Here is a 27681-nt window from a genome sequence, read left to right as displayed (position 1 = left end):
CCTATATAAAGCACAAAAATCCCTATGATTCAGACACTGTTAAAAGGACACAAGGAACAATCAGAGGTAGCTGTAATAAGGAAAGGCCTTCTGAGGTCATGTTTCTGAACAAGGTTGTTTAAGATATGCGCTGAGTAGTGGGAACAAGGCAAGTGCATGTAAAAGTGAGGGATCCCAGTAAGGTGGGGGAGAGGTGACACGTGTGGCTAGCTGCATGAAAAATATCAGCAAAGGATGAATAAATAAAATCGGTCCCATTTTGGAAAACATACAGGAAGCCCATAAGGCAAGTGGACTATGTATAATAAAGGAGCTATTGGCTGTCAGAAGTTATGAGCTTCACAATTCATCTAAAACGAATAATGTTCCTAATTTGAGTTCTCTACACATCCTAAGGCATAGTGGTCAGGACACTCTGCTCTGAGAGGTATGCAAGGTAAAAGGAAACAGTCTGAGAATAAAACATTTTTTCCAAAGATCAGCCCACTAAAGTGATAACGCATACTTTTGAGTTTTAAGATATTATTTACATAGTACACAACAGAAAGATTTCAAATCAGCATGCTAAATTGTATATACTACCATAAACTAATTAAAATTTTTATATCGCTGTGTTTAATAAAATGTTTTATAATCTTGATTCTTATATTCTAGGCTTTATACAAGCTTTACAGTGCAGCAGCAACCCACAGACATCTGTACCATCAAGCTTTTCCTACACCAAAGTCGGAATCTACTGAACAATCAGAAAAGAAGAAAATGTAATCCAAATTTTTGAAAATACAGGTGCATGACTAATTGTCAACTAAATATTCAGTTTCATGTCTCCATGCAAACATTCAAAGTGCTTCCATCAGAACAGAGTAAAATACCAAACACCTCTGAAGACTGCAAAATGGATTAGTTTTTACTTCAGTATTTAATAAGCAGTTGTGTGTATGCATGGTTATATCATTTTGCTAACATGTACAAATTCCTGATTTTTCTCTTCAAATATGCTGTTATAATTTAAAGTATTTGTCTATTTATGATAACAGTACAAGTGTTCTGCTTGAATTTACTACATTCTACTACTGGGTTATAATTAAACCATGTAGTGATATTATTCCATGTTCGGAAATGCTCATTTAATTTCTACAGGAAAAAATTTAAGTTATTTCACATAGCCATTTGTTAAAGCACAGCATCGTAACTCAGCAGGCTGGATTTCATCTATATCATCTTATATATATATATCACAATCTCTTAGTTATTTTTAAGCACATTTAAAAGCTTTTCAGTTGCTATACCAAAACTATACTGCTTTTACATGATTTAATATAGAATATAAACCTCTTAATCAAAAATGCACAAAAAATCACTTTGTATATGTATTTGCGTTTCACTGCATTGTATATTTTTTCATTTGGTACACAAAGAATGTATTCATAGGTTTATTCTTTTAATATGTGAACTATTATTAAAGTTTACTCTGGTTCCTAAAATTAAAAACAAATGCTTACTGAATTTGAAAATGTCTGGGAGGTGATGATATGGAAGGATGAAGGTTTATGTTTTCTTTTAAATTCAAGATGAAGTATCTTTAATGTTGACACGATTACAAATTTAAGTTTCCATTTTAAGAAACATGTTAATCCCTTTAGGTACCTTCCAGTTCTTCTAGACCAGTGATTGATTCTACACTGTATCTTTAATGACCAAAATCTCTAGTGGAATTTCATTGAACAGATCTCTTACAGAAGAAACAACAGGTGTGGAAATGAAAAAAAAAAAGTTATGCCCCTTATCTAGGAGGTCCAAAACAGAATAATTCCTAAAGACTATCTTAGAAATGGTTCCATCTTAATTAAATTAAATGGCAATATAAAGTAAGGAGTAACAAGAAAGAACAATTAAGATAGAAGAGTGTGTGCAACATCATAAACTATATAAGCTTGCATTTTAGAAAAGTTTGATCACAAGTTATCTTTTCCCAATTATAAACTTCCACTGGCCATACTTTCATTTTTCAATACCCATCTCATATTGCTTTCTTTGCCTATAATCTTCTGAATAGAAAAATCAAATATTTATCATACTATGTGTAAAATTTGGACTAAAAAAAAACCACACATTTTTCCATAAAAATATATTTAATAAGTTTGTTATATAAAATCAAACACTTAGCATTTTTAACATTTCATCAATAATTCAAAATCTTTATCAATAAAACTCACTGATATCTAACTGGGAGTGCTTTGTATTTTGGAAGACTCCATAAACTAAATTTACATATTTACAACACATGTAAATATAACTGAAGAACTACTTCAACTAATGTTGAAATTCATAGAATTCTAGAGATTTATAGCTTAGAAATATCATAAATTTGCCTGCAATCAAATGTACTACACTATTATGAAAAATGTCTTAACTATTAAACCAAAAGGGGAAAAACTGTGAGGGAAATATATGGTTTTTAAGTCTCGTGACAAATGTTTAGAAGATAAAAGTAGTTACATAAAATCAATTTCATAACCAAAATTTCTTTCTTTTTTTTTAAAAGAGACACAGTCTCACTCTGTCACCCAGGCCAGAGTGCAGTGGCATGACCATAGTTGACTGCAGCCTTCCTGGGCTCAAACAGTCTTCCCATCTCAGTCTCCTGAGTAGCTGTGTCTACAGGCATGCACCTACAGGCATGTCCAGCTAATTAAAAAAATTTTTTTTTTAAAAGATGGGGTCTCACTATGTTCCCCAAGCTGTTCAAGGCCTGGGCTTAAGAGTTCCTCCCACCTTGGCCTCCCAAAGTGCTGGGATTATAAGCGTGAGTCACCTCGCCCAGCACCAAATTTCTTTTTTTTCTTTTTTGAGTTGGAGTCTCACTCTGTCACCCAGACTGGAGTGCGCTCCCAGCCACCACAGCCTCGACCTGCTGGGCTCTGGCGATCCTTCCGCCTCAGCCTTCCCAGTAGCTGGAACTACAGGCGCGTGCTACCATGCCCAGCTAATTTTTTTCTTTTTTTGATTTATTGTAGAGATGAGGTCTCGCCAAGTTGCCCAGGTGGGTCTCAAACCTGCGGGCTCAGGCAATCCACTCACCTCAGCCTCCCAGGGCGCAGGATTACAGGCTGAACCACCGAGCCTGGCTCAAATTTCTTATTGAATCCCTGGTTTGTCATTTTTGGCAGCTTAACCCAGCCTGGCAGAAGGCAGTGTTCTGTGCTGTCAGGAACTCTCCACTGTCTCATCAGAATAATGCTAAATGCAGTTAGAACCCTGGCTAAAAGTAAGGAAGTGATGTTAGCAGTTTTGAGTGCTGTACACACCTTCCCCATACAGGCTAAGGCCTTATGCTAATATGTATTCCTGAATATTTAAAGCCCCGTCACCCTTTCATACCCCAAAAAAAACAAAAAACAAAAAAAAACTTTCTCAACATGCTTTAAAAAAGATTCTTTACACTGAGGAGAGACAACCACATACATCATATATAGACACTTATCACAATAAATGTTCCAAATCTTAATTTTATATTTTGAACTACACCATGGTAATATTAAATCACCCCATTCTAGACAATTTTCCACACGATAGCAGTAAACTTTTTTTTTTTAAATACTGCATAGATTCTCTCTTTGCTTTGAAAAAAAGAAAGGTACTGCTGCTGTAAGACATTAACAAGTGATCATTTCCTATTTAATATCTGGTCATGACATTTCTTGCTACATTTTTTTCCATCAAGAATATCAAAGCAGTTTTCTAATATAGAGCATTTGAAAGTGTTTGCCATGTTGGCTCTTAAAATGATAGACTCATTTTTTGTTCACTAAAAGAAAATTTCTGATAACAAAATACATGTAAAATTTGAGTTTTATAATTTCCAAAAAGGAAGCTGCCTTTATTAACCAAAGTACTTGTTTACAATTTTTAATCTGTGAAAATATTTTAAAGCTTTTATAAAACTTAAATTTTATTTTTAAAAAATTAACTTAAAAATTTTTGCCATGTTGTTGGGCATACCACTGCTGTCTCTGCTTGCGGTTTTCCAATTCTGTGAGAAGAGCCTGTCTGTATGCTTCATACATCTTAACAATCTGTTCCAGTTCTTTCATGAAGAGCAACTTTAGCATTCCCTGGTATGTATCCAGGTCAGCCAGCTGGAAGAGTTCCCACTTCAGAATGTGGTCATATCTGTTTTAAAACACAATCATACAAATGTTCACAACACATATACAAACATTTATTTATAGCAATATTAAAGTCTATTTTTTTTAGACTTTAATATTATTTTAAACTTAAACTTTATTTTAACTAAACACCTGTACTCCCAGCTACTCAGGTGGCTGAGACAGGATTGCTGAGCCCAAGAGTCTGAGACTAGCCTGGGCAACATAGCAAGACCCTATTTCTGAAAAAAGTAAATAAGTAAAAATAACAACTGAGTTACTGTTATTTAAATATACCCTTTTTCAGGGAAAAGAGAACACTGCTAGTAAGTTTCATTTCAACTGAAGTTAAAGAATACTCATTTAATTATCAGTTACTCTAATATTAACACTAATCAACCATGAACACAAATTTCAAACTACAATGATTCTATAATTTCTAAAGAACACATTCAGTGCTATTTATAAGCTCATCCAAAGTTAATCGTCAGGAACTTAAAAAATACTTTAGACCACATTGTGCTTGCAAATAATAAAGTACAAAAAACAGGCAAAGTCATTTGTGTCATTAGTGTTGACAGATGTTTTTGAGGAATGTTATTCACAACAGTCAACAAAGAACCAAACAGGAGAAGGCATGAAGAGAAACCATCATTCATGGGGTAAATATTCCTGAGGTTGGCTACATAGTATTTAAAAAACAGGGGGGGAAAAAGCAAGAGGAAAGAATAAACTTTTCAAAATGAGAGAATAAGTAGACTGCAGACTCCATAATGTGGTGACAGACTCCCAAAAGATTATTTTATATAAATCTTGGAAGGCCTTTAGTAATCTTCCATTGTAAGTAGTTCATTGCTTAAGCAGTATTAGTAGTTGGTTGCATATGATGAAGACAGCACTCTAATTCAACTTTCTCATTTTAAAGATGAGAAAACTGAAACCTAAATAGGCTATTTCTTGCAAAAGTGTTTAATGACCAGAAGTTCAGAAAGGCAGAGAACAATGGACCAAGATGCTTCTGAATGTTAACACATCCACTCAGACTAGACAAAGAGTCTGAATTAGAGCAAGGTGTGTACCTAAATGATACTGACGTTATATCACTCAAATCTTATTATAGAACAGACAAAATAGGAAGCTTTGATTGCAAATTCTAGTAAGTTTATTTTTTGAGTCAGGTCTCACTCTGTTGCCCAGGCTAGGATAGAGTGCTGTCACATGATCATGGCTCCACAGTCTCAAACTTCCAGACTCAAGCAATCCTGCCACCTGAGTGGCTGAGACTACAGGTGTGTGACTCCACACCTAGCTAACTTTTTTTTTTTTTTTTTTTTGAGTCGGAGTCTCACTCTGTCGCCCAGACTGGAGTGCAGTGGCCGCTCCCGGCCACCACAGCCTCGACCCGCTGGGCTCCGGCGATCCTTCCGCCTCAGACTTCCGAGTAGCCGGAACTACAAGCGCGCGCTACCACGCCCGGCTGATTTTTTGATTGATTGTAGAGATGAGGTCTCGCTGCCCAGGCGGGTCTCGAACCCGCGGGCTCAGGCAGTCCCCTCATCTCAGCCTCCCAAAGGCGCAGGATTACAGGCTGAGCCACCGAGCCCGGCTGCTAACTTTTTTAAAAAAAATTTTTTGTAGAGACAAGGCCTCACTATATTGCTCAGACTGGTCTCAAACTTCTGGACTCAAGCAGTCCTCCCACCTCAGCTTCCCAAAGTGCTGGGATTATAGGTGTGAGCTACCAAGCCCAGCAGTAAGTTCATTTTTTAATTTTTTTTTTTATTTTTTGAGTTGAAGTCTTACTTTGTCACCCAACACTCACGGCAACCCCAGCGTCAACCTGTTGGGCTCCAGCGATTCTTCCGCCTCAGCCTTCCAAGTAGTCAGAACTACAGGCGCATGCTACCACACCGAGCTAATTTTTTATTAACTGTAGAGACAAGGTCTTGTCAAGTTGCCCGGGCTAGTGTCGAACCCGCAGCCTCAGGCAACCCACTCGCGTTGGCCTCCCAAAATGCTGGGGTTACAGGCTGAGTCCAGTCAGTAAGTTTATTTATTTTTATTTTTATTTTTTATTTTTTGAGTTTGAGTCTCACTCTGTCACCCAGACTGGAGTGCAATGGCCACTCCCGGCCACCACAGCCTCGACCTGCTGGGCTCCGGTGATCCTTCCACCTCAGCCTTCCAAGTAGCTGGAACTACAGGCGTGCGCTACCACACCTGGCTAATTTTTGATTTATTGTAGAGATGAGGTCTCATCAAGTTACCCAGGCGGGCCTCGAACCCACGGACTCAGGCAATCCACTCACCCCGGCCTCCCAAAGTGCTGGGATTATAGGCTGAGCCACCAAGCCTGACCAGTAAGTTTATTTTTAATGATTTATAATATTTCCTAACCAGTGGCTGTTTGATCATTCATTTACCATTTTATTCCAAAAAGAAGCATAGATCTAATGTTAAAAAAAATAAGGTTTGGGAGTTGGAAGACATACACTATATGGTTAGTGAGTCACTATATTGGCACTTTGACATTCATTTCTGTCCTACTTGGGTATGTGTACAGCAACAGCAGTAACCAGTATGCAAAGCCACAAGGTAAATCTAATTTGTTGGACTCCCAATCTTACTCATTACCCGGGAGCTGCAAACTAAGAGATCCAGATTTCTTGGTAGGAGGCTTTATGTTCTTTTTAATGGGAAACTCCAGCTACTTGTGAACATAAGATAGACAGCATAATACTCAATGAGCCTCCATGAAGAACAAGTTAAAGGTGTTTCTTAACATTTCCACCATTCATGTAACTTAAGATTTTATTTGTGTGAAACAAATTCATAATTCCCAACAGCAAAAATGTAATCTCCCAGAGTTGGTTAAGGAACAGTTTAGCAATGTTTACCAATTCAAGATGCTTGAATTTATACCCAGTGAACTATAAGAACGTAAAATTTGTCTATCATCTGTGTACTTTCTAGCAAGAAAAAAAGGAGATGAATAGCCTGCTAAACATACTTTTTTTTTTTTTTTTTTTTTGAGTTGGGGTCTCACTCCGTCACCCAGGCTGGAATGCAATGGCATACTCACTGCCACCCAAGCGTCAACCTGCTGGATTCTGGCGATCCTTCTGCCTCAGCCTTCCAAGCAGCCAGAACTACAGGCGCACACAACCGCGCCTGGCTAAATTTTTTGTGATGTATTGTAGAGACAAAGTCTCGCCAAGTTGCCCAGGCTGGTCTCAAACCCACGGGCGTAGGCAATCACTCGCCTTGGCCTCCCAAAGTGCTAGGGTTACAGGCTGAGCCACCAAGCCCGGCCAATATACTAATTTTAAAGACTTGCATTTCATTCTCTACAACTATTCAAGTTTTTTTATTAAAAAGGAAAAAAATTCCTTCAGACAATTGTTTTCCTTTTTTTAGAGGCAAAGTCTCACCATGTTGCCCAGGATTAAATGAAAGCTATTCACAGGCCCAATCTCAATACGTATCTGCACAAAGCTGCTCACTCCTCCTAGGCAACCAGGTGGTCCCCCACTCCTGGGCAAGTCCCCATAGTGATGACCCCGACGGGCACAGCCCTCCACAGCTCAGAACTGCTAAGCTCACACAAGCCTCCCCAGTAGCTGGGATTACAGGTGTACTCCTGCGACCGGCCTGTTTTCTGACTTCAGTCACAGCTTCAGTATCAAGAGTAAGATTATGAGAAGCAATATCAACTCTTATTCTTTCCTTCTTAACTCACCAAGAAAACTCACCAAGAAATCTGCTTGTCCAAGTTTAACTTTCACTCGTTCATACTCTAACGCACAGGTAGACATTCAGAAAAGTGGGTATAAACCACTCTAGCAGCCTATGCTTCCAGCATCTCTTTTGCTTTTTTCCTAGGGCAATATTCTATTCAAACACTACTTATAAAAAAGCCACATGTGCAAACAGCAATCACTATAATGCCACAAAAAAGAAAACAAAACAAAACAAAAAACCCGTCTGCACTCCTGAGGATGCTGCCCTTAGGAGCCAAAAGTGCTGCCATTCCCAGCTCTGGGTATTACAACTCAGCCTAAGTCCCCTGCTCCGTAACAGTGAGCCCACTCTTTCATGCTTTCCTCCTGTACCTAGAGCTGGGTCAGTGGTAACACTGTGGGAACACCAAGGCATTGGAATAAAAAATGCCCCTGCCACATTACTGCTGAGGATTGGTGTTGGGTGTGTGGGGGGGAATAATAGGAAGTAAATATGATCCTAATGGTCTGTTCCTGTTAAAGACTGAATTTTATAATTTTATCCTATAGTTCAGCTCGTTTACAGTTACACCGTGCATTACAGACTTTTGTGAGCAGACTTAGAAACAAAACTTCACAAAAATTAAATAAAAATTACGACACAATCTGCTTCTAAGTTTCGGAAGTATATGCAAAATTGTGTTGGCAAATTATTACTAGAGATAGGATTTAAAAACTTCAGGAAGTTAAAAGATTCTCAATCATCTGGAAGATGAAAGAAAGACACGAGCTAATCTGGGGGCAAAAACTCCATTTTGTTGGCATAAGTAACGGATTCACTGTCATTCATAGATAACTGCTCACCCTTTGTTGATAGAACAATATTTACTGTTTCTATCCTCTCCAGAGACATAAATTAGTATCAACTAGAAAGCAACAGGTTTCCAAACTTCTTCAAGTTTTTAAGTACTAAAAAGAAGTATAGTACTTGCTCTCACTTTACATCATTTTTCAGTCTGGCCCATTCTGGAAGAGTTCCAACCTATTTGCTAGTTTTCTTAAGTTTTACAGTAAGCTAATAGAGCCACAGAGACAAAAGGGACTATAATTTTGGGAAATCTGTTTCTTTTCATAAGAAACCAGGAGTTCCATTTAAGTACTATTCTCCCCCCAAAAGGGAAAGCTTACTGTGCTATTTTTTTCACAATGAATCGAGTAGAAATAACATAAAGTAGAAAGAATAACCCTCCTTAATCTTATCAACCCCTAGAAATAATCAAGGTTAACAGTTGAACATACATTCTTCTAGACTTAAGGAAAATACAAATGTATATACATATTGCATATGATTTAGGATCAGCATATAAACACAGGCAGTCTATAGTAGTAAGTCAGGTGGTATCAAGGGAGAAAGAAGAGAGGAAATAGTAAAGCAAATGCCATCTGCTATCATTCTTTATCCCATTATTATACTACATGGATATTATGAGATAAAGAGGCATTTACAGATTAGCCCAGACACCTAATCATATGGAACTTCTATGGATAAGTGCATACCTAATTTCAAATGAACCTAAAACCAAACCTCTGAGAAGCATTGTTTATATCTTGAAGGATAATATCTATAATTAAATCTTTTACAAATTACACTGCCAATTTGACTTTTTTTAAAAAACTGATGCTTTAGGACTGCAAACCTCAAAGAACATCTTGTCTCTCTGCGTCAGGCATTAATCAACACAACAGCCATGATTACAGATGGAGAAGAATGGAGGAAATGTAAGAATGTTTACATTGGCTAAAAATTAATACACAGTTTATAGTAAGGGACCAATAATTTTCTAAGAATGTTAACCTAGCCTAAATGAGCAAAGTCATGGTCAAATAAATACAAGAACATTCCCTTTAGATAACCTACCAATTATTACTTTAGGAGCCTGAAAAAATAAGCTAATAAAAACAAATGGCTCTAAGCAGGAAAAAAATAAGTCATTAAAAAAAATCTCTAAAGTGAAGGCATACACACAACCTCCACACCCACACACACACCTTCACACACACACAAAGGGGTGATAAATATGTAATAAGGTGATAAAAAACTTAGATCAGACTTAATACCCCAGAAATTTATTTCATAATTGTCTAAAATAACAGAAAAGTGTTACTACTTCCAAAAAGAGAAAGGCTTTATATTCCTTTTATTTTAATATCAAAGGTCTATTTTACTCCAAATTCAGTATCCAAACATCTTAAACTCTCTCTAAAGCTGTACTTTAAGCTATTTTATACAGATGACTTTGGTTTCTGAAATACAAAAGGGAAATAGTAGGACTTTAAAAAACAAGTAACTGTTACCTTATATAATTGTTTTATGCATATATGTAATTATGTGTAAAATGTCTAGCAAAGGACCAGGAACTTAATAACTGCTCAGTAAATGATAATTATTAAATAAGAAAGTAGCAGTAACAAAAGTTAAGAGCATGGTTTTTGAAGTCAGAGATCAAAGTCCATAATCTACTACTTAGTAGCTGTGTGATCTTGGTATAGATAAAAAGCCAGTTTCTTCACCTACACAATGGATTTTGGGAAGAGTACATGACATAACATTTCTAAAAGTTTAGGGCTGCAAGGTACACAGGAAGCACTGAATAGTTAATAAAAACTTACTTCGAAGCACCCATTTTCTGAAATCATAGCACTTTGCAAATGCTTCTAATACTAACCCATATAGCATTGGGTATCTACTTTTGTTTTCCCTAAAAAGAGAAGCTCTTTGAGGCAAAAATTTCACAGATTCATAATTATATTCCAAGAACTGTGCCTAACAAATAGCCTCAATGAGTCTGGCACTCACAGCCATCTTTAAAGACCCACCTATGCATTTCCCTCTAGAGCATAGTTTTCCTGGCTCCACTTACAATAATAAGAAACCATTACTAGCTGGGCTCGGTGGCTCAGCTTGTAATCCTGCGCCTTTGGGAGGCTGAGGTGAGTGGATTGCCTGAGCCTGCGGGTTTGAGACCCGCCTGGGCAGCGAGACCTCATCTCTACAATAAATAAAAAAATCAGCCGGGCGTGGTAGCACGCGCCTGTAGTTCCAGCTACTTGGAAGGCTGAGGTAGAAGGATCGCCGGAGCCTAGCAGGTCGAGGCTGCGGTGGCCGGGAACAGCCACTGCACTCCAGTCTGGGCGACAGAGTGAGACTCCAACTCAAAAAAAAAAGCATTACCTCTTTTAACCCCTATGTTTCAGTAGAAGAAAAACACTTAGATCTAAGTTCAGCAATTTGCCCAAGATCATTCAGTAAGTAGGTAATGGAGCCAGAAGTCAGTTTCAAACAGTTTCCCTCTGTGCTATCATAACCACCATACCATACATCTATCTACCCTCAGTATTAACCATAATCATTTACTGAAGTCTCTCAATGTACAAGGCACTGTGACAAATACTTTATATACATTTACTTAGGAATCTTAAGAGTAGGTACTATTACTATCCCAATTAAAAGACAAAACTAAGTTAAACACTCTGCCCAAAGTTACACAGTTAAAAAGTACCTTGTGAACTCAGATCATTTCATCCCAGAACTCACAGCCACTACACTATACTATTTCCTCAACACCCTTGTGTCCTGTCTTGTTTCATCCATATTATCTAGGAATCATTTGTACTGGCTCACTCATTTACAAGTTAATCTTCCCCATGAGAATATAAGCCTCTTACTGTATCCCTAATAGCAGAGGTCTATACACAAAGAAGTAAAGATTTAATAAATGTTTGTAGAATATTTCTAATCAATTATTTTTAAAGTTTATAAGCTGTTATAGCAAAAGCCCAATATTAAAAGAAAAACATAGCATTATTTGGGTTAAGCAGCCTGGAGACTCCATTCAGCTATCTGTTCACGCCTCAAAAACGTGTGTGCTGTAAATTCACTTACTTCACAGGGGCTCGAGCATAAACCTGAAGCCAGTCAGGAATTTCTGCAGTGTGATATGGATTTGCAGGTACCAAAAGCGACTGATTCCTTTCAGTTTGCTGTGGTTGGTATGTGACAGGAGGTGGTTGATCATACCGCGGTACACTAAGAAAGAAGTGACATTCTTTATGATAAAGGCCCTAAATCTAAAAAAGAAATTATCATGAACACAATACAGAAGGTGCCAAAAAGAACATAAACACATTTTAAGAAAGTAAAAAACTGTATTAAAATTATAATACTCAATATATACCAATAACAAAGGATGAATACAAGTCACATTTGACTGCTGCAATTACAAGAGGTTCTCAAAGTGGTTGCCTCCAGCACCCAGACACTTCTGATTATGGCAAATTAGAAGTAATACATAGATAACATCTTTTAAAACGTGAATATGTTTTTTGGCTATCCTGGTATCTAAGCATCTCTCAATGTGTGTCCTGCCCAAACCGGCTTCTTTCCACTACCTAAACAATACATATTTTAAAGAGATTTCTTCTGGCTGGTATTTATTCATTTCAAGGACAGTGTCAAAGGATTAAAATTTAAATTAAAACACTGAAAATAAGTTGTAACCTTTACGCAGAGGCATAAAACCAGAATAACAAATTTCCATAACTAGTAATTGGCTATAAATTCATGTAAGAAAGGTTGGTAGTTTCTCTCACAATGAAAATAGATGTTTTTTTCCTCCTGCAGGCTGAAAAAGGAGGTTGGGATGCAGCAGGAGTAAGTACTGTGCTTGAAAAGGCCACATTAAATGCAGATAAGATTTCTACTTTTACCACCTTGAGAGAAGATATGGAAGTCAGAGTTTGTTAGAACCTATTTTAAATCATAGAGACTTTTAAAAAATAAATAAAAATGAATTAATAGTAGTTCTAACAGCCTGTGTATGCTGGGGAGAGTGAGGATGCCAAATTAGGGAGGGATATTCTATGGGAAAGAGCTAAAGAAAGCACTGAACCATTGAAGGTTAAAGATTGAATTCTGGGAGGCCAAAACGATCTATTTCAGATTGAAAGGGATCTCTGCCTTTAAAGCTAAAGATTTATGTGTACATTAGGAAAGGTCACCATTTACCAAACTGGGATTAAAATAAAGGTTAGATTACAATAAGGTCAACAATTTGAAGATCAATGTGCTTGCCGGGTGTGGTGTCTCAGACCTATAATCCCAACACTTTTTTTGGAAGGTCCAAAACTTGAGCCAGCCTGGGTAACATAGCAAGATCTTGTCTCTACAAAAAACTGAAAAATTAAAAACAAAAGATCAATGTGCAAACGACCATGAATTTTATCTTCAACCCTTCTTTCCTAAGATTCAAAGGGAACTGTTCTTTGATAGTACAACTCAGGCTTGGGGAAGAATTGAGGCTTTATAGTCAGAAAAGCCCGGGTCTTAACCTCAGCTTGAACACTTACAGGTTGTATAAATGTTAGGCAAAACTGTTTCACTTCTCTAAGCCTTAGCCTCCTTATTTATAAAAGTGGAACAATAAGCCGGGCTTGGTGGCTCAGCCTGTAATCCTGTGCCTTTGGGAGGTTGAGGTGAGTGGATTGCCTAAGCCCGAGGGTTCGAGACCTTATCTCTACAATAAAATCAAAAAATTAGCCAGGTGTGGTAGTGCACGCCTATAATTCTGGCTTCTTGGAAGGCTGAGGCGGAAGGATCACCAGAGCCCAGCAGGTCGAGGCTGCGGTGGCCGGGAGCGGCCACTGCACTCCAGTCTGGGTGACAGAGTGAGACTCCAACTCAAAAAAAAAAAAAGTAGCCAGGCTCAGTGGCTCAGTCTGTAATCCCACGCCTTTGGGAGGCTGAGGTGAGTGGATTGCCTGAGCCTGCGGGTTCGAGATCCGCCTGGGCAGCGAGACCTCATCTCTACAATAAATCAAAAAATCAGCTGGGTGTGGTAGCACATGCCTGTAATTCTGGTTACTCGGAAGGCTGAGGAGGAAGGATCGCTGGAGCCCAGCAGGTCAAGTCTGCGATGGCCAGAAGTGGCCACTGCACTCCAGTCTGGGCGACAGAGTGAGACTCCAAATCAAAAAAAAAAAAAAAAAAAAAAAAAAAGTGGAATAATAAATTCACACAAGATGGTTGTCTCAGGATTAGTTTGGTAATATAAATCAAGGGTTCTGTATGATAGTTGGCATAACAAAAACAATGAAACAGCTATTAATAATATCTATGCAAGCTTAAGGTCAGTAGGTTTTTTTGAGGGGAGGGATGTAAAAAGTTTACTTTTGAGAGACTAAAAGGGAACAGTTATGTGTCCTTAGGATTCCCAAATTTTTGGTTGACAATCTCTCTCCCAAGCATGACTCATATTTGAAGGATCACCAAGCCGGCCTAGGCTGAAATATCCAAATTATATAAAAGGCTAAGTATAATAGACTGTCAAGTTAAATCATGGTTTTCAGGACAGTGTTTAGTCTCTCCTGTTTTATTTCCACAGAGCTGCTGAGAGAAGAAAATTCATTAATTATGACAGTGCTTTATAAACTATAACCTCAACAATTCAATTTTTTTTAAAAAGGCCAAGCTCAGTGGCTCAGCCTGTAATCCCAGCACTTTGGAAAGCCGAGGTGAGTGGATTGCCTGAGCCTGTGGGTTCCACACTAGCCAGGGCAACTTGGTAAGACCTCATCTCTACAGTAAATCAAAAATTAGCTGGGTAAGGTAGCGCCTGCCTGTAGTTCTGGCTTCTTGGAAGGCTGAGGCAGAAGGATCGCCAGAGCCCAACAAGTCAATGCTGGGGTGGCCGTGAGTGTGCCACTGTACTCCATCCTGGGCAACAGAATGAGATTCCAATTCAAAAAAAAAAAATAGTTCAATAAATATTGAAACTAAATGAAATCACTGGAAAAAAACTATTTCCAAAGTCAAAATCAATACACCAAATATGTGAAATAACACAATAATGATAAGGCTTACTTCTCTAGTGATAATACTAAAATATACTTTCATAATAATGTTAATGGTTCTAAAAAACACAAATATTCATTATAACAAAAAATTTACATTATGTCAGATGATACTAAGCAACATCTATCAATATGTGATAGTATTTTATCTATTTTTTTAAAAATTGTTTGTAGAGACAGGGTCTCCTTGTATTGCCCATGCTAGTCCTGAACTCCTGGCCTCAAGCAATTCTCCTGCCTCACCTTTCCAAAGTATTGGGATTACAACCATGAGCTATCACACTTGGCACATTTTTACTCTTATGGTTCAGTTCTTGAAGCTAATGTGGTTAATCTGAAATATGTGCACCTTCATTACTAATACTAACTTTATGTGCACTTTGAAATTTAGTGTGTAATTACACTTACAGCACATCTCAACTAAGATTAATCACATTTCAAGTGCTCAACAGCCCATGTGACAAGTGGCTACAGTATTAGATAGCAAAGGGCTAAAAGTCTGGCAACAAACCAATCTGATAGGCTTAATCAAAATAGCCCTAATATTTACTGCCATATTTATTAAGCAGATCTGAATGTTTTGTACAGTCCCAATTTTCGCTTTTTTGTCTGGTAACAGTAAAAAAAGGAACATAAAATCATGTCTGAAATGGAATAAAAACAGCAAAATGTTGCAATTCCATAATATATTTTGACTTACTAGGTCTGTATTATTTATAGGAATTTAATTGTAAAGAGTCCACTGCTTTATTTATTTCAATTTCTAGACATCTGAAACAAAAACATTTTTGCATATTAAAGCAGAATCTAATCATAGTAACACTAATACTGTTTTTGAGGCTGTTTAAAGAGAAAAGTAATTTTTCCTTATTCAAGTCATTCATTACTAAATATAAGTCCAGAGAAAAATGTCACACATTTTGAAAAATAAAATCAGAAGTTTAGAATGCCTTTCTTTTGGATGAAAACATAAGTCCAAGATCTAACATCAGACAATTCCAAAACAAAAAGTTGAAAATAAAACTGATACTCTACCTAGGAGCACAAGGATGCCTATACTGAGCCTTCTTATTTGTGTGATCCACATAATAGGTTCCAAATTCTGATGACTCAACTCGCTCCCACCCAGGAGGAAGTCCTTCTCGCTCAAGAGGATGGCTCCAATGAGTTGTATTTGTGTTATGATCTATATAATATTTTCTCCCTCTCATTGTCCAGTCCACAGACCAGCCAAGAGGAAGAGGTAAGTCTTCAGAGCCATGGTTATTTAAATTTCCTAAAGATGTAGCAGCAACTCTCCCAATACCTGTAGGGAAAGAGAAAAAGAAAGAAAAGAAACAGAACAATTATTCAATGCTAAAAATAGCCAGCTAGAAAACAGAAAATCAACTATCAAATGTTCCTAGCAACTTTGAAGAGTTTTTAAAATTACAGTTGGCTGGGCACTAAGGCAAAAATGAAAACATCAAGTTTTATTTTAAAGAAAGGTAAATGAAACAGACTCTTCAAATGTTTTAATATGGATTTTTCAGGTCAGTCTGGGCTTCAAGAGTGTCAGCTCAATGGGTCGTCCAGCCAAACCCTGAGTATTGCTGGTTCAGTGGGCTGGCAAGCCTAGCCCCCAGAGTGTCTCAGCTTTGGAGTCTTGCCTTCTTTCAGCAGCTCTCCTGGTCGGCTGGCAAACCAGCCTGTGGGGTGCACAGCTCTTCGGTTCTGAGGATCTTCTGTAGTTCTTCAGGGCGCAGCTCTTCAGGGTCGAGGTTCTTGTCTCATGCCCAGAAGAATGAGGGGCACGGGCAGCCACAAAGTGAGAAAGCAGGATTTCTAGAGGGGACAGAGAAGCCCCCATAGTGGGAGGGGAACCAAAGGGGTTGCCCGTCTGGGGCCGAGAAAACCTGGTGTTTATATAGCCCTAAATCCAAGCAGATTGGCTACCACTAGCTATGAGCTGACTGGTCCACACTTAGCTGTTCTGATAGGTCAGTATTCAGGATCAACTGGCAGGAATTAGGGGCCTAATGGTGAACTGATTGGTTGCTTTTCAATCCCAGCAGTGAGTACTTAAAGCTCTAGCTTAAGGCAGGCAGAGAGCTTGTTTACCAGCACTGAGCTTGAGAGGCCTGCTGGGAGTTAGCTACGTTGTTACTAGGGGATCTGCCTATCTGCTGTCTGTCTGCCTAGGCTTTTTCTAGCTATCCCGTCTCAGTTTTAAAATTATGTTGACAATCCTAAATATGCTAAAAATAAGCTAAAGAGGATCCCTTGCCTGGATTAGAATAGTATTATGTATGTCAATTATATTGCTATGTACATGTAAACACCAACAACAAAAAGCAATTGAGAAGAAACTTCAGAATGAAAGTAAATGCTTTTTTTTTTTTTTTTTGAGTTGGAGTCTCACTCCCTCGCCCAGACTAGAGTGCAGTGGCTGCTCCTGGCCATCGCAGCCTTGACCTGCTGGGCTCCGGCGATCCTTCCGCCTCAACCTTCCGAGTAGCTGGAACTACAGGTGCATACTACCACACCCGGTTCGAAAGTAAATAATTCAAATTCAGATTCTAAAGAAGGATATGTAAGTTTATGGACAAGTATAGGTTATCAGCAGGTGGTTTAAGAAACTGTGTATTCATTTAAATACAACATTTTTTAAATGGCATATGTATAAGGTGAGTCACTGCTGCATCAACTGCAGTATCAAGGCTAAAAATAAACCAAATGCTCACTAATAGTGGATTTGATTATGCTATTACATGCACACAACAGAGTACTATACTATCTAGCTATAAAAAAAAGAATAATGACTATTTCTATTATTGCCCTAGAGTAATATTCAAAATATATTAAGTGAAAAAAGCAAGGTAAAGAGTCTAGGCAGTATACCATCACATATATCTATGTGGTCGCCTGCCTACAGGTGGCCCTGGGCCGCAGTGATCCTGCCCTGCTGGGATTCACACCCTTGTCCATGTTATCAATAGTTTATGGCAAAGAAGACTTCTGCGATTAGGATATAAAAGGTCCTATAGCTTCTGTCCAGGTCAATGGTTAAGATGGTAATTTTTACTTTATGTACATTCTACTACAATTAAAAACATTTTTTAAAAGTAAAAACCTGGAAATCTAGAATTTAATTTGCCAACAATATAAACTCACGATTAATTTCAATTGCAAAAAAACAAAACACTTTCCTAGAAATGTCCATTGAAAAGGTCTAAAAGAGCTAATCCAACCAGTAGCAATGAGTACAAGTGTGTGATCTCCAAATACTATTTCCCCACTGAAAGGGATCCTTGGAAAAATGGTTGATTCCAGGATTGAGGCAGAAAAGGAGTCTGGAGCATTCAGTCACATAAGAAAGCAAAGAGGAATCAAAAGGAACCAACCTTGGAGGGGCACTGATTTATACATCAGAATTATCATACCAATGACTGAAACACAAATCTTAAAAATCTTACAATCTACCAGTCATCTTCTAGGGCAGGAAAATGCAAGATGATCTAGAATATTTTTGCAGTATCAGACAGTAACTATAGGAAAAAAAAAATCTTAGATTATAACCCAAAATGTGAAATAAATATATGAGTCTATATTGACAGAAACCACAGAATGTGTACGTCTGGGAGAAAAAAACAAAACTTCCTCACAGAAGAACCCCACATGTTCACATATTCCCCACTCCAAGGAGTTTTAGTAACACACCTACCCACCTTGAGAATGAGTTACGGTTAAGTGACTCCCTCCTAAAAAAACAGAGTATGGAAAGGGGAAAACAGTAACAGTACAGTGGAGAAACCTAGCAAACCTTAACTGATGAAGGTTTAAGATCACCAGGAATACCATGTGGCTGTCATGTACCTCTCCTTACATATGATCTCACAAGGACACTTCACCTCTGTGGTGTTCTTTCAAAAATCAATAAACCTAGTCTAATCATGAGATAAACATCAGACAAAATTCAAATTGAGGGACAATCTACAAAATATCTGACATGTACTCTTCAAAACTGTCAAGGTCATGAAAAACAAGAATATGACTGGGAAAATAGCAGAGCTCAAAGACTAAGGAGACATGATAATTAAATGCAATGCAGTACTTTGTATTGAATCTTGGAACAGAAAATAGTATTAATGAAAAAAGTGGTAAAACTCAAATAAAGCTTGGAGTTAAAAATGAATCCATGAGTCTACAAATAAATCCTCACTGGTTACTTTTAAAGGTGGCTTGAGTACCAATTCATTATTCTGAAATAGTAAATAAAGGAAAAGAACTAGCATTTATCCCATCTCTCCTATATGGACAGCAACCAAGTAACTTACAGAGGAAAGTTCTTGATTACAGAATCCCAACTAATAAATACAGAAGAAATTACAGAATTCAAGTATCATCATTTGCAACACCTGATAAAACACAGGCATACCTTGGGGATATTTTGGGTTTGCTTCCCAGACCACTGCAGTTATAAAAGTTATCTTTATACTATACCAGCCTATTAAGTATACAATTGCATTATATCTTTAAAATATGCATATCTTAATTTAAAAACACTTTATTGCTAAAAAAAAATGAGTTAACAGCATTTTTTGCTGGTGGAGAATCTTAACCTCTATATCAAAGGCTGCTGACCAATTAGGGTAGTATTGTGAAGGCTGGGGTGACTGTGGTAATTTTTTATCATAAGACAACAATCAAGTTTGCCCCACTGACTATTTCTTTCATGAAAGATCTCCCTATAGCATATGATGCTATTTGATAACATTTTACCCATAGCAGATATTCTTTCAAAATTGAAGTCAATCATCTCAAACCCTGCCACTACTTTATCAACTAAGTTTATTTAATATTCTAAATGCTTAGTTGTCATTTCTCTTTTTTTTTTAAGGTGTTAACTTATTAACTCTACTTTTGTCATACAGTGGCAACCTCTTTAATATCTAGAAGCTAGATGTTATACAGTTAGGACTCATCTGTCCAGTGTATACACAATATATATAGTACAGCAAAGTTCAGTGAAACACACAGTACGTACAGGGCAATGGGTAAGCTGACCACACACTAGCAAAACACCTTTTGCAATTTCTTCCCTCTCGCCTCCCTCAACCCAATGAACAAGTACAGAGAGTACACTGTTCACAGAGGTAGTTTAACAACTTCATTTTCAAACACAGTTTTTCCCATCAGTTTTTAAAAGTTATTTACCAAAAGTGTTATTCAACTACTTCTATTTTAAATATATCAAGCACTTCTAAATATCCAGAAAGACTAGATATTTCATATAAGAATTTTACACTAGGTACACAGCACTGTTAAATAAAATTGCACATGTGTAACAATGGTTATAATCTGAGGTATCTTCTAAATATGACCATTTTGGGCTTTGAATCATTCTCACTTCCTTCTCTCTGTCTTCAATCCAGTGGACAAGTACATTATGTAATGCTTAGAAATGGCTGAACAAATTCATATACAAAAGTCATCTACAGAAGACAAGCTTTCCTATAAATTTCAACACAAAATGTGCTAATTTTACTAAGAACTTTGTCATACATACACTGACAACCTCTTGAACATCTAGAGACTAGATGCTGCAAAATTAGGACTCATGTCCATTATATACACTATATGCATAGCAAAACAAAATGCACAAAACATACAGAAAAATGGTGTCTGAAAATGTCCAACTAACACATTAGCACAATACCTTTTGCAATTCCCTCCCTCCCTCCTCCTCTAAACCACTGAACAAGTACAAACAGTACTACACTACTCACAGAGGTGGTTCAACAATTCCATTTCCAAAAGACATGATTTCCTATGAATTTTAACAAAAGATATTCACAAAGTGATGTTGTACTACCTCTTTGTTAACATACGTTGGGCACTTCTAAACATCTAGATAGACTAGATGTTTCAGGAAAGGAGTTAATCTGTCCACACAGCAAACTTGAATAAACTGCATATGGGTAACAATAGCTGTATTTGAAAGAGTCTTTGAAACACAAACATTCTGGCCTAGAACCCTTCCCATCTCCAACAACCAAACGGGCTATCATGCTCAAATTTTCAGCAATCTTTCCTGGGAATTTTAAAACAAAACGTGCTGGGCTCGGTGGCTCAGCCTGTAATCCCGCGCCTTTGGGAGGCTGAGGTGAATGAATTGCCTGAGCCCGTGGGTTCGAGACCCATCTGGGCAGCGAGACCTCATCTCTACAATAAATCAAAAATCAGCCGGGTATGGTAGCGCATGCCTGTAATTCCGGCTACTCGGAAGGCTGAGGCGGAAGGATCGCCGGCGCCCAGCAGGCGAGGCTGCGGTGGTCGGGAGTGGCCACTGCACTCCAGTCTGGGTGACAGAGTGAGACTCCGACTCAAAAAAAGAAATGCACACACAAAACAATGGTTATAATATGAAAATGTCTTCTAAATATGACCGGTCTGGCACAGAACCTTCTCACTCTCAGGTCTTCCGCTCTGTGTCCTCTAAGCCACTCAACAAACGTGGACACATGTCGCTCTCGGTGTCACTTTAGATTTAAAGTCATTTCCAGAAGACATTTCTCCTATGGCTTTTTCACAGCAAACGGGCATTTACACAATGTGTAATTTTCTAACTCGCCTTTACCATACGTCAACAACCTTTTCACATCTAGAAAGACTCGCTGCAGCCGACGTTTCTTCTAAAAGGTTAGGGGGAAAGCTGAGAGCAGCTTCTTCATACAGGCCTTCAATAAGTGACCGGCAAACCTCCCCAAGGGCGGCCGGCATTTTCAGGCGGCCAAACAAGGCGGGTTCTTCTAGCGTTTCTCTCTTTTCGTCGTCTAAGCTGGTAGAACGGGGCCCCGCGCCCGAGGGCCGCCAGCGGGTCCACAGTCGAGTCTGCGGCTCCGCTCACTCCCTGGGCCTGCTGGCCTCTGGCGTCGGGGGCTGGGCGAGGCGGGGGTCACGCATCGGGGACAGCCGCGGCTCGGCGGGCTCCACGGGCAGAGCGGGTGGCTGGGCTCGCGGCCCCGACCGCCTTCCGGACTCTGGCGGCCCTGCGCGGCGTCCAGCCGGCCTCAGCCTCGCCCGCCACCGCCCAAAGGCGCTGTGTCCTCGGCAGGGCTCGGTCCGGACCGCAGGCGCGGCCGCCATCTCGTTCGCAAGCCGGGGGGAAGCGAGGTCGCCGCTGTGCCAGGCCTGGGCTCGGCCGCAGCGGCAGCGAGGCTCCGGCATCCACGGGGCCCCCGGGCTCCCCGCCAGCCTGGCCGCGGGGCCCAAGGGTCCGGGAGAGCCAGCCGCAGTTTGTCACCTCGCTCTCTGTGGGAACTGTTAGCGGTCATTTCAACCACGTTCACGCAACCTTCAAGACACCACCTTGTCTGCTCATCCCTAAGAAGCAATTCCTCATCCATTACAGTTTTGTTTTGTTTTGTTGAGTGGGAGTCTCACTCCTTCGCCCAGGCTGGAGTGCAGTGGCACACACGCTCACTGCCAGCCCAGCGTCGACCCGCTGGGCTCCGGCGATCCTTCCGCCTCAGCCTTCCGAGAAGCCGAACTCCAGTCCCGCGCTACCACGCCCGGCTAATCTTTTATTTATTGTAGAGATGAGGTCTCGCCAAGTGGCCTGGGCTGGTCTCGAACCCGCAAGCTCAGGCAATCCACTGGCCTCAACCTCCCAAAGTGCTGAGATTACAGGCTGAGCCACCGAGCCCGGCCCTATTAAAGTTTTATCATAAGATTGAAGCAATTCAATCACATCTTCAGGCTCCGCTACCGACTTCAGTTCTTTTGCTATTTATTTCCACCTCATCTGTAGCTCCCTCCTCACTGGTCTTGAACCCCTCAAAGTCATCCAAGAAAAGTGGAATCAATTTATTCTAAACTCCTGTTAATGTTATTTTGACCTCTTCCCAAGAATCACAAATCTTAATGGCTCATTTAGAGTGGTAAATCCTTTCCAGAAGGTTTTCAATTTCCTTTGTCTAGATCTGTAAGAGGCAGCATAGCCTCATAAAATGTATTTCTTACACCGTAAGACTTGAAATTAATTACTCCTTGATCCATGGTATGCAGAATGAATGTTGTGTTAGCAAGTATGAAAACATGGCAATATCCAGTAAACCATGCCATAAACAGATGTGTTGTCATCCAGATTTTGTCCTTCCATTTATAGAACACAGGCAGAGTAGATTAGCATAATTCTTAAAGAGTTCTAGAATTCTGGGAATGGTCAATGAGCACTAGCTTCAACTTAAAGTCACCAGCAGCATTTGCCTCTAACAAGAGAATTAGCCTGTCCTTTGAAGTTCTGAAGCCAGGCACTGACTTCTTTTTAGCCAGTAAAGTCCCCAGATGGCATCTTCTTCCAACAGAAGGCTGTTTTATCTAAATTGAAACTCTGTTGTTTAGTGTAACCCCCCTTATCAATGACCTCAAGTAGAGCTGGACAACTTGCTGCAGCTTCCACATCAATACTTGCTGCTTCACCCTGTACTTTTATGGCTATGGAGATGGCTTCTTTCCTTAAGCTTCATGAACCAATCTCTGCTAGCTTCCAACTTTTTTCTGCACCCTCCCCACCTCTCTAAGCTTGCATGGGATGGGAGAGAGAGCCTTGCTCTGAATTAGGCTTTCCTAAGGGAATGTTATGGCTGGTTTTCTCTTCTGTCCAAACCACTAAAACTTTTTCCATGTCGTTGTCAATTAAAAAATAAAATCCTAGCCGGGCTTGGTAGCTCAGCCTGTAATCCCGCGCCTTGGGAGGCTCAGGTGAGTGGATTGCCTGAGCCCATGGGTTTGAGACCCGCCTGGGCAACTTGGCGAGACCTCATCTCTACAATAAAACCAAAAATTAGCCAGTCGTGGTAGTGTGCGCCTGTAGTTCTAGCTACTCGGAAGGCTGAGCGGAAGGATAGCTGGAGCCCAGCAGGTCGAGGCTGCGGTGGCCGGGAGCGGCCACTGCACTCCAGTCTGGGAAACAGTGAGACTCCAACTCAAAAAAAATTAAATAAATAAATAAATAATAAAAATAAAAATAAAACAGTATCACTCTCTTGCCCAAGCTGGAATGCAGTGGCATGCTCACAGCACGCTCCTAAGCTGACTGAACAGAGCTTTGTGGCCAAGGGGACCCCTCCAAAATTTAAATATTTAGTCCCCTGCCATGACAAGATGGAAGACCAGACCTTCCTGTTATACCCTCTTCTTTTTTTGGAGTTGATTAGCAGTAATGTTAAAACAGAGGTCATAAGACTGATGGAACAGACTGTGGCAAGAAGATACTAAATTATTATTATTATTATTATTATTATTTGAGTTGGAGTCTCACTCTGTTGCCCAGACTGGAGTGCAGTGGCCACTCCCGGCCACCGCAGCCTCAACCTGCTGGGCTCCAGCGATCCTTCTGCCTCAGTCTTCCAAGTAGCTGGAACTACAGGGGCGCGCTACCACGCCTGGCTAACTTTTTGATTTAATGTAGAGATGAGGTCTCGCCAAGTTGCCCAGGCGGGTCTCAAACCCACGGGCTCAGGCAATCCACTCACCTAAGCCTCCCAAAGCGCAGGATTACAGGCTGAGCCACCGAACCAGGCTTGATACTAAATAATAAACAGGACCTATGGCCATGCCAGGCAAAGGTTAAGACATGCATCCCTACACTTAAAGAATAAACTATGTTCTAACAGCCACAAAGCATTTCTTTTTCTCTAGCAGTTAAACAAGTACTGGCCTCAAGATCAGCAATATTAAGTAATTACAACTCATCTAGTTCATAGATGCTGACTAATGAACCTGTGTCACCAGTCATAACTACAGCTTTGATTGGACAAGAGACTAATTTCAGCAACTTTCTCCAGATAAAGAGACCACCGCAGCGATGGATTGGTTCTAGCCTATTTACAGAGATGGCACATTTGTGTACCTTCACATCCTGAAAAGACTTTTTGACATATAGGGGATAACTGTAATACCTGTAAATGTCAAGTCTCCACTCCCAAAGTAAATATGAATTATGCTTTTTTGTTGTTTGTTTGCTTATTTTTTTTTTTAGTAGGAGTCTCACTGTGTTGCCCAAACTGGAATGCAGTGGCACGCTCACAGCCACAGCAGCCACAACCTGCTGGGCTCAGGCGATCCTTCGCCTCAGCCTTCCAAGTTGCTGGAACCACCCACGCACGCCACCACGCCAAGCTCATTTTTTTGATTTATTGCAGAGACAAGATTTTGTCAAGTTGCCCAGGCTGTTCTCAAACCCCTGGACTCAGACAATTCTCTTGCCTCAGCCTCCCAAAGTGCTGAGATTACAGGCATGAACTACAGTGCCCAGCGAATCATACATTACATACACATTTGTTTAATATGCACACATCTGGGCCACCTTCATGAATATTCAAAGCTCCTTCTGCAACCTGTTCAACACTTATGTTTAGCCAACATGTTCAGCACTAAACTCCTACCCTCGTTCTTCAAAGTGACGGTCGCTGATCTTGGCCAGACATGCTTCCCAGGCAGCAGAATGGCTGCCTTGCAGGCTGCAATCCTTTGTAAGAAAGAAAGTCTCCTCCACTCCTTTTCTAAATGTACATATTGTGGGTTTTGTTTTGTTTTTTCAGTTAACATCAGCAATAAGGCTGTTTTGTTTTCTTATCATCCATGTGTTTACTGGAAAGACACTTTCAATTTCCTTCAAGAGCTTTTCCTGTGCATTCATAACTTGGCACTGGAATTCTAGAGACATCCCTGCAGCTGCTGAGAGCCCTGTTCTCAGGAACCGTCTCTTATCTCCTGAGTGGCATCAGTCGCTTGCAACACATTCTGGTGTAAGGAAAACAGTCATTTGAGAGGCTGATGGACTTCAAAGGCTGGGTATGCAGTAGGGAATCCTTTGTTTCTGACCATTTGGGCTTCTGTGCCATCTGGATCTACACGGGCTATTTGTTGGTACCAGTAGTCCTGGGTTAGGAATTTTCTGTCTCTGCTGGGCTTTCACACAGTCATTCATTGGCACTGGTTAGTCTGAGATAAGGTTTTCTAAGATTTTCCCTGAGCCTTTGTTTGAGATTTGTTTGCAAGTACTCCATTTGCTCACAGACTTGTTTAGTGCCTGGTCTTGCCTTTCTTCATTAACAATGGGAGACTCGGTCTATTCCACCTGAGAGCCCTCCAGGCAGCATCCTGGCAAATTGGAAAATCTACAGCTATGAGCAAATGACTAAGAAAAGAATGGTTTTCTATTGCAATACAGTTTAGCCTATGTACATTCTGCCTCCTGAAGAAAGGCAACCCAGAACAGTGCGCTGAATTACTGTGCTATTTTACAACTAAAACGGTTTTGTCAGAAAACAGGCCAATGGCATGAGATACCACATGTGCAGGCCTTCATGTTACTACATAACAAAGATTCAGCCAACTCATGGCAGAATGCAACAAAGCTGTTGCTTCAGATAAAGGAAGGCTGACAAATCACTCCTAGATAACCAAACACAGGAAGAAAGAAGACAGTGAGGACTTACATCTAATGAGTAACTTGAACTCCCTTGAATCATCCCCCTCACTGCCCCTCCAAACCAGCTCTAAACCAGGCAAAGGGACAGTAATAGCCTCATTTCAATATGGTGAGGAAACTGGACTGGTCTCCCCCTCTAAGACCTGATAGGGCACCCGGATCGGCCAGAGACCCCCTCATGTGGGGTTGGGAAATTTCCCTTAAAGCAGTATCCAGTTGGGGGACTGAATGACCAGGGACAGCTTGGTAGATATTACTGGGCATATGTCCCCTTTCTCCACATCGTATCTGTTCTGGAAAAACTCAACTACCCCTAACAGAGATGATCCACACAAAATCACCCATCTACTTGCAAACGTACTGCCCCACTTGGGCTGATGTCATGCTCTGTTAAACATACTACTTGGTTGACAAGAAGAGGCTAGTGCTTAGCAAAATACCTCCATAAGAAAGACCCAAATGGAATACCAGATCCAGTACTGGTGGTGCCAGTGATAGACCCCAACTGGGACCCCAATAATGGAGGAATGAATGAACTGGATCATTATGAAATGTGTCCTAGTCAGACAAAAGAAAGAGATGCCAAAGCAGAGAAATCTAAATAAAACTCAAGAGGTAATCCAAAGAGCAGACAGGAACCTTCCAGAATTTCTTGAAACGTGTTTATCAGGCATATGGTAAATACACAGATGCTGACTCGGGAGTCCCTGAAAATTTAAGAACAGTCAATATGACCTGCATACAACAGAGCATCCCTGACATTAGAAGGACACTACAAAAGCTAAGTGGGGCATATGGGATGAATCTTTCCCAGCTGGCAGATGTGGATTCCAAAGTATATAAAGCAAGGAAGGCCAGAAACTAAAACTGGCTACAATTTTGGTAAAGATAGTGAGTGTCTTAAAGTCCCAGAAAGGGAAAGGGAACACCCAGTGACACTCAGGAAAAAATGCTAGGTCAGAACCAGTGGGACTACTGTAAAGAGGAAGAGCCCTGGAGGTAAAACCACCCTAAACTAAGGAGGAAACAGGGGGCCCAGAATAAAATAGGAGGGAGAGGGAAAGGGAGGGAGAGAAAATCTCGAACTAATGACAGAGCCAGATGACAACTCAGACCAGTTATGAGAAGGGCCCAGGGGGTCCCTTTAATCTCTCAAGACTCACCACCATTTCCCCACCAGAGCTCTGGTTACAATAAACAGTGGGGAACAAGTTGACTAACTTTCTAATTGATAAGGGTGCAATATACTCAATTCTAAACACCAGGGAGACTGAAAAAACTAAACAGGCTGCCTCAGTAACTGGGATCATTGGGGAACTACAACAAAAACTCTCCCTCCAATCATTAGAATGCAAGCTGGGAGATCTTAAACTAAGACAAATTTCCTTTTTTTTTTTTTTGAGTTGAGGTCTCACTCTGTCACCCA

General features: G+C 40.0%; 2 protein-coding genes across 4 annotated transcripts in view; one reads left to right on the top strand and one right to left on the bottom strand.

Moving 5' to 3' along the window:
* ATL1 (atlastin GTPase 1) overlaps positions 1 to 1506 on the top strand; it is a 76127-nt gene extending 74621 nt beyond the window's left edge. For both annotated transcript variants that reach the window (XM_021706875.1, XM_008073816.1), the window contains one exon: positions 655 to 1506. In XM_021706875.1, coding sequence (XP_021562550.1) covers positions 655 to 765 — 111 coding nt within the window. In that variant the 3' untranslated portion in view covers positions 766 to 1506. The remainder of the gene's footprint in view (positions 1 to 654) is intronic.
* A 2123-nt stretch (positions 1507 to 3629) lies between these two features.
* The window catches only part of SAV1 (salvador family WW domain containing protein 1), a 43913-nt gene continuing 19861 nt past the window's right edge, over positions 3630 to 27681 (bottom strand). For both annotated transcript variants that reach the window (XM_008073814.1, XM_008073815.1), the window contains 3 exons: positions 15812 to 16082; positions 11811 to 11954; positions 3630 to 4173 (listed from right to left, as the gene is read on the bottom strand). In XM_008073814.1, coding sequence (XP_008072005.1) covers positions 3972 to 4173; positions 11811 to 11954; positions 15812 to 16082 — 617 coding nt within the window. In that variant the 3' untranslated portion in view covers positions 3630 to 3971. The remainder of the gene's footprint in view (positions 4174 to 11810; positions 11955 to 15811; positions 16083 to 27681) is intronic.

This window comes from Carlito syrichta, unplaced genomic scaffold (assembly GCF_000164805.1).
Source record: "Carlito syrichta isolate Samal-C Ts95f unplaced genomic scaffold, Tarsius_syrichta-2.0.1 Scaffold316190, whole genome shotgun sequence".
In the NCBI taxonomy this organism is placed as follows: Eukaryota; Metazoa; Chordata; class Mammalia; order Primates; family Tarsiidae; genus Carlito; species Carlito syrichta.
The sequence above is the reverse complement of the archived record's forward strand: the minus strand, read 5'-3'. Positions and strand labels throughout refer to the sequence as shown.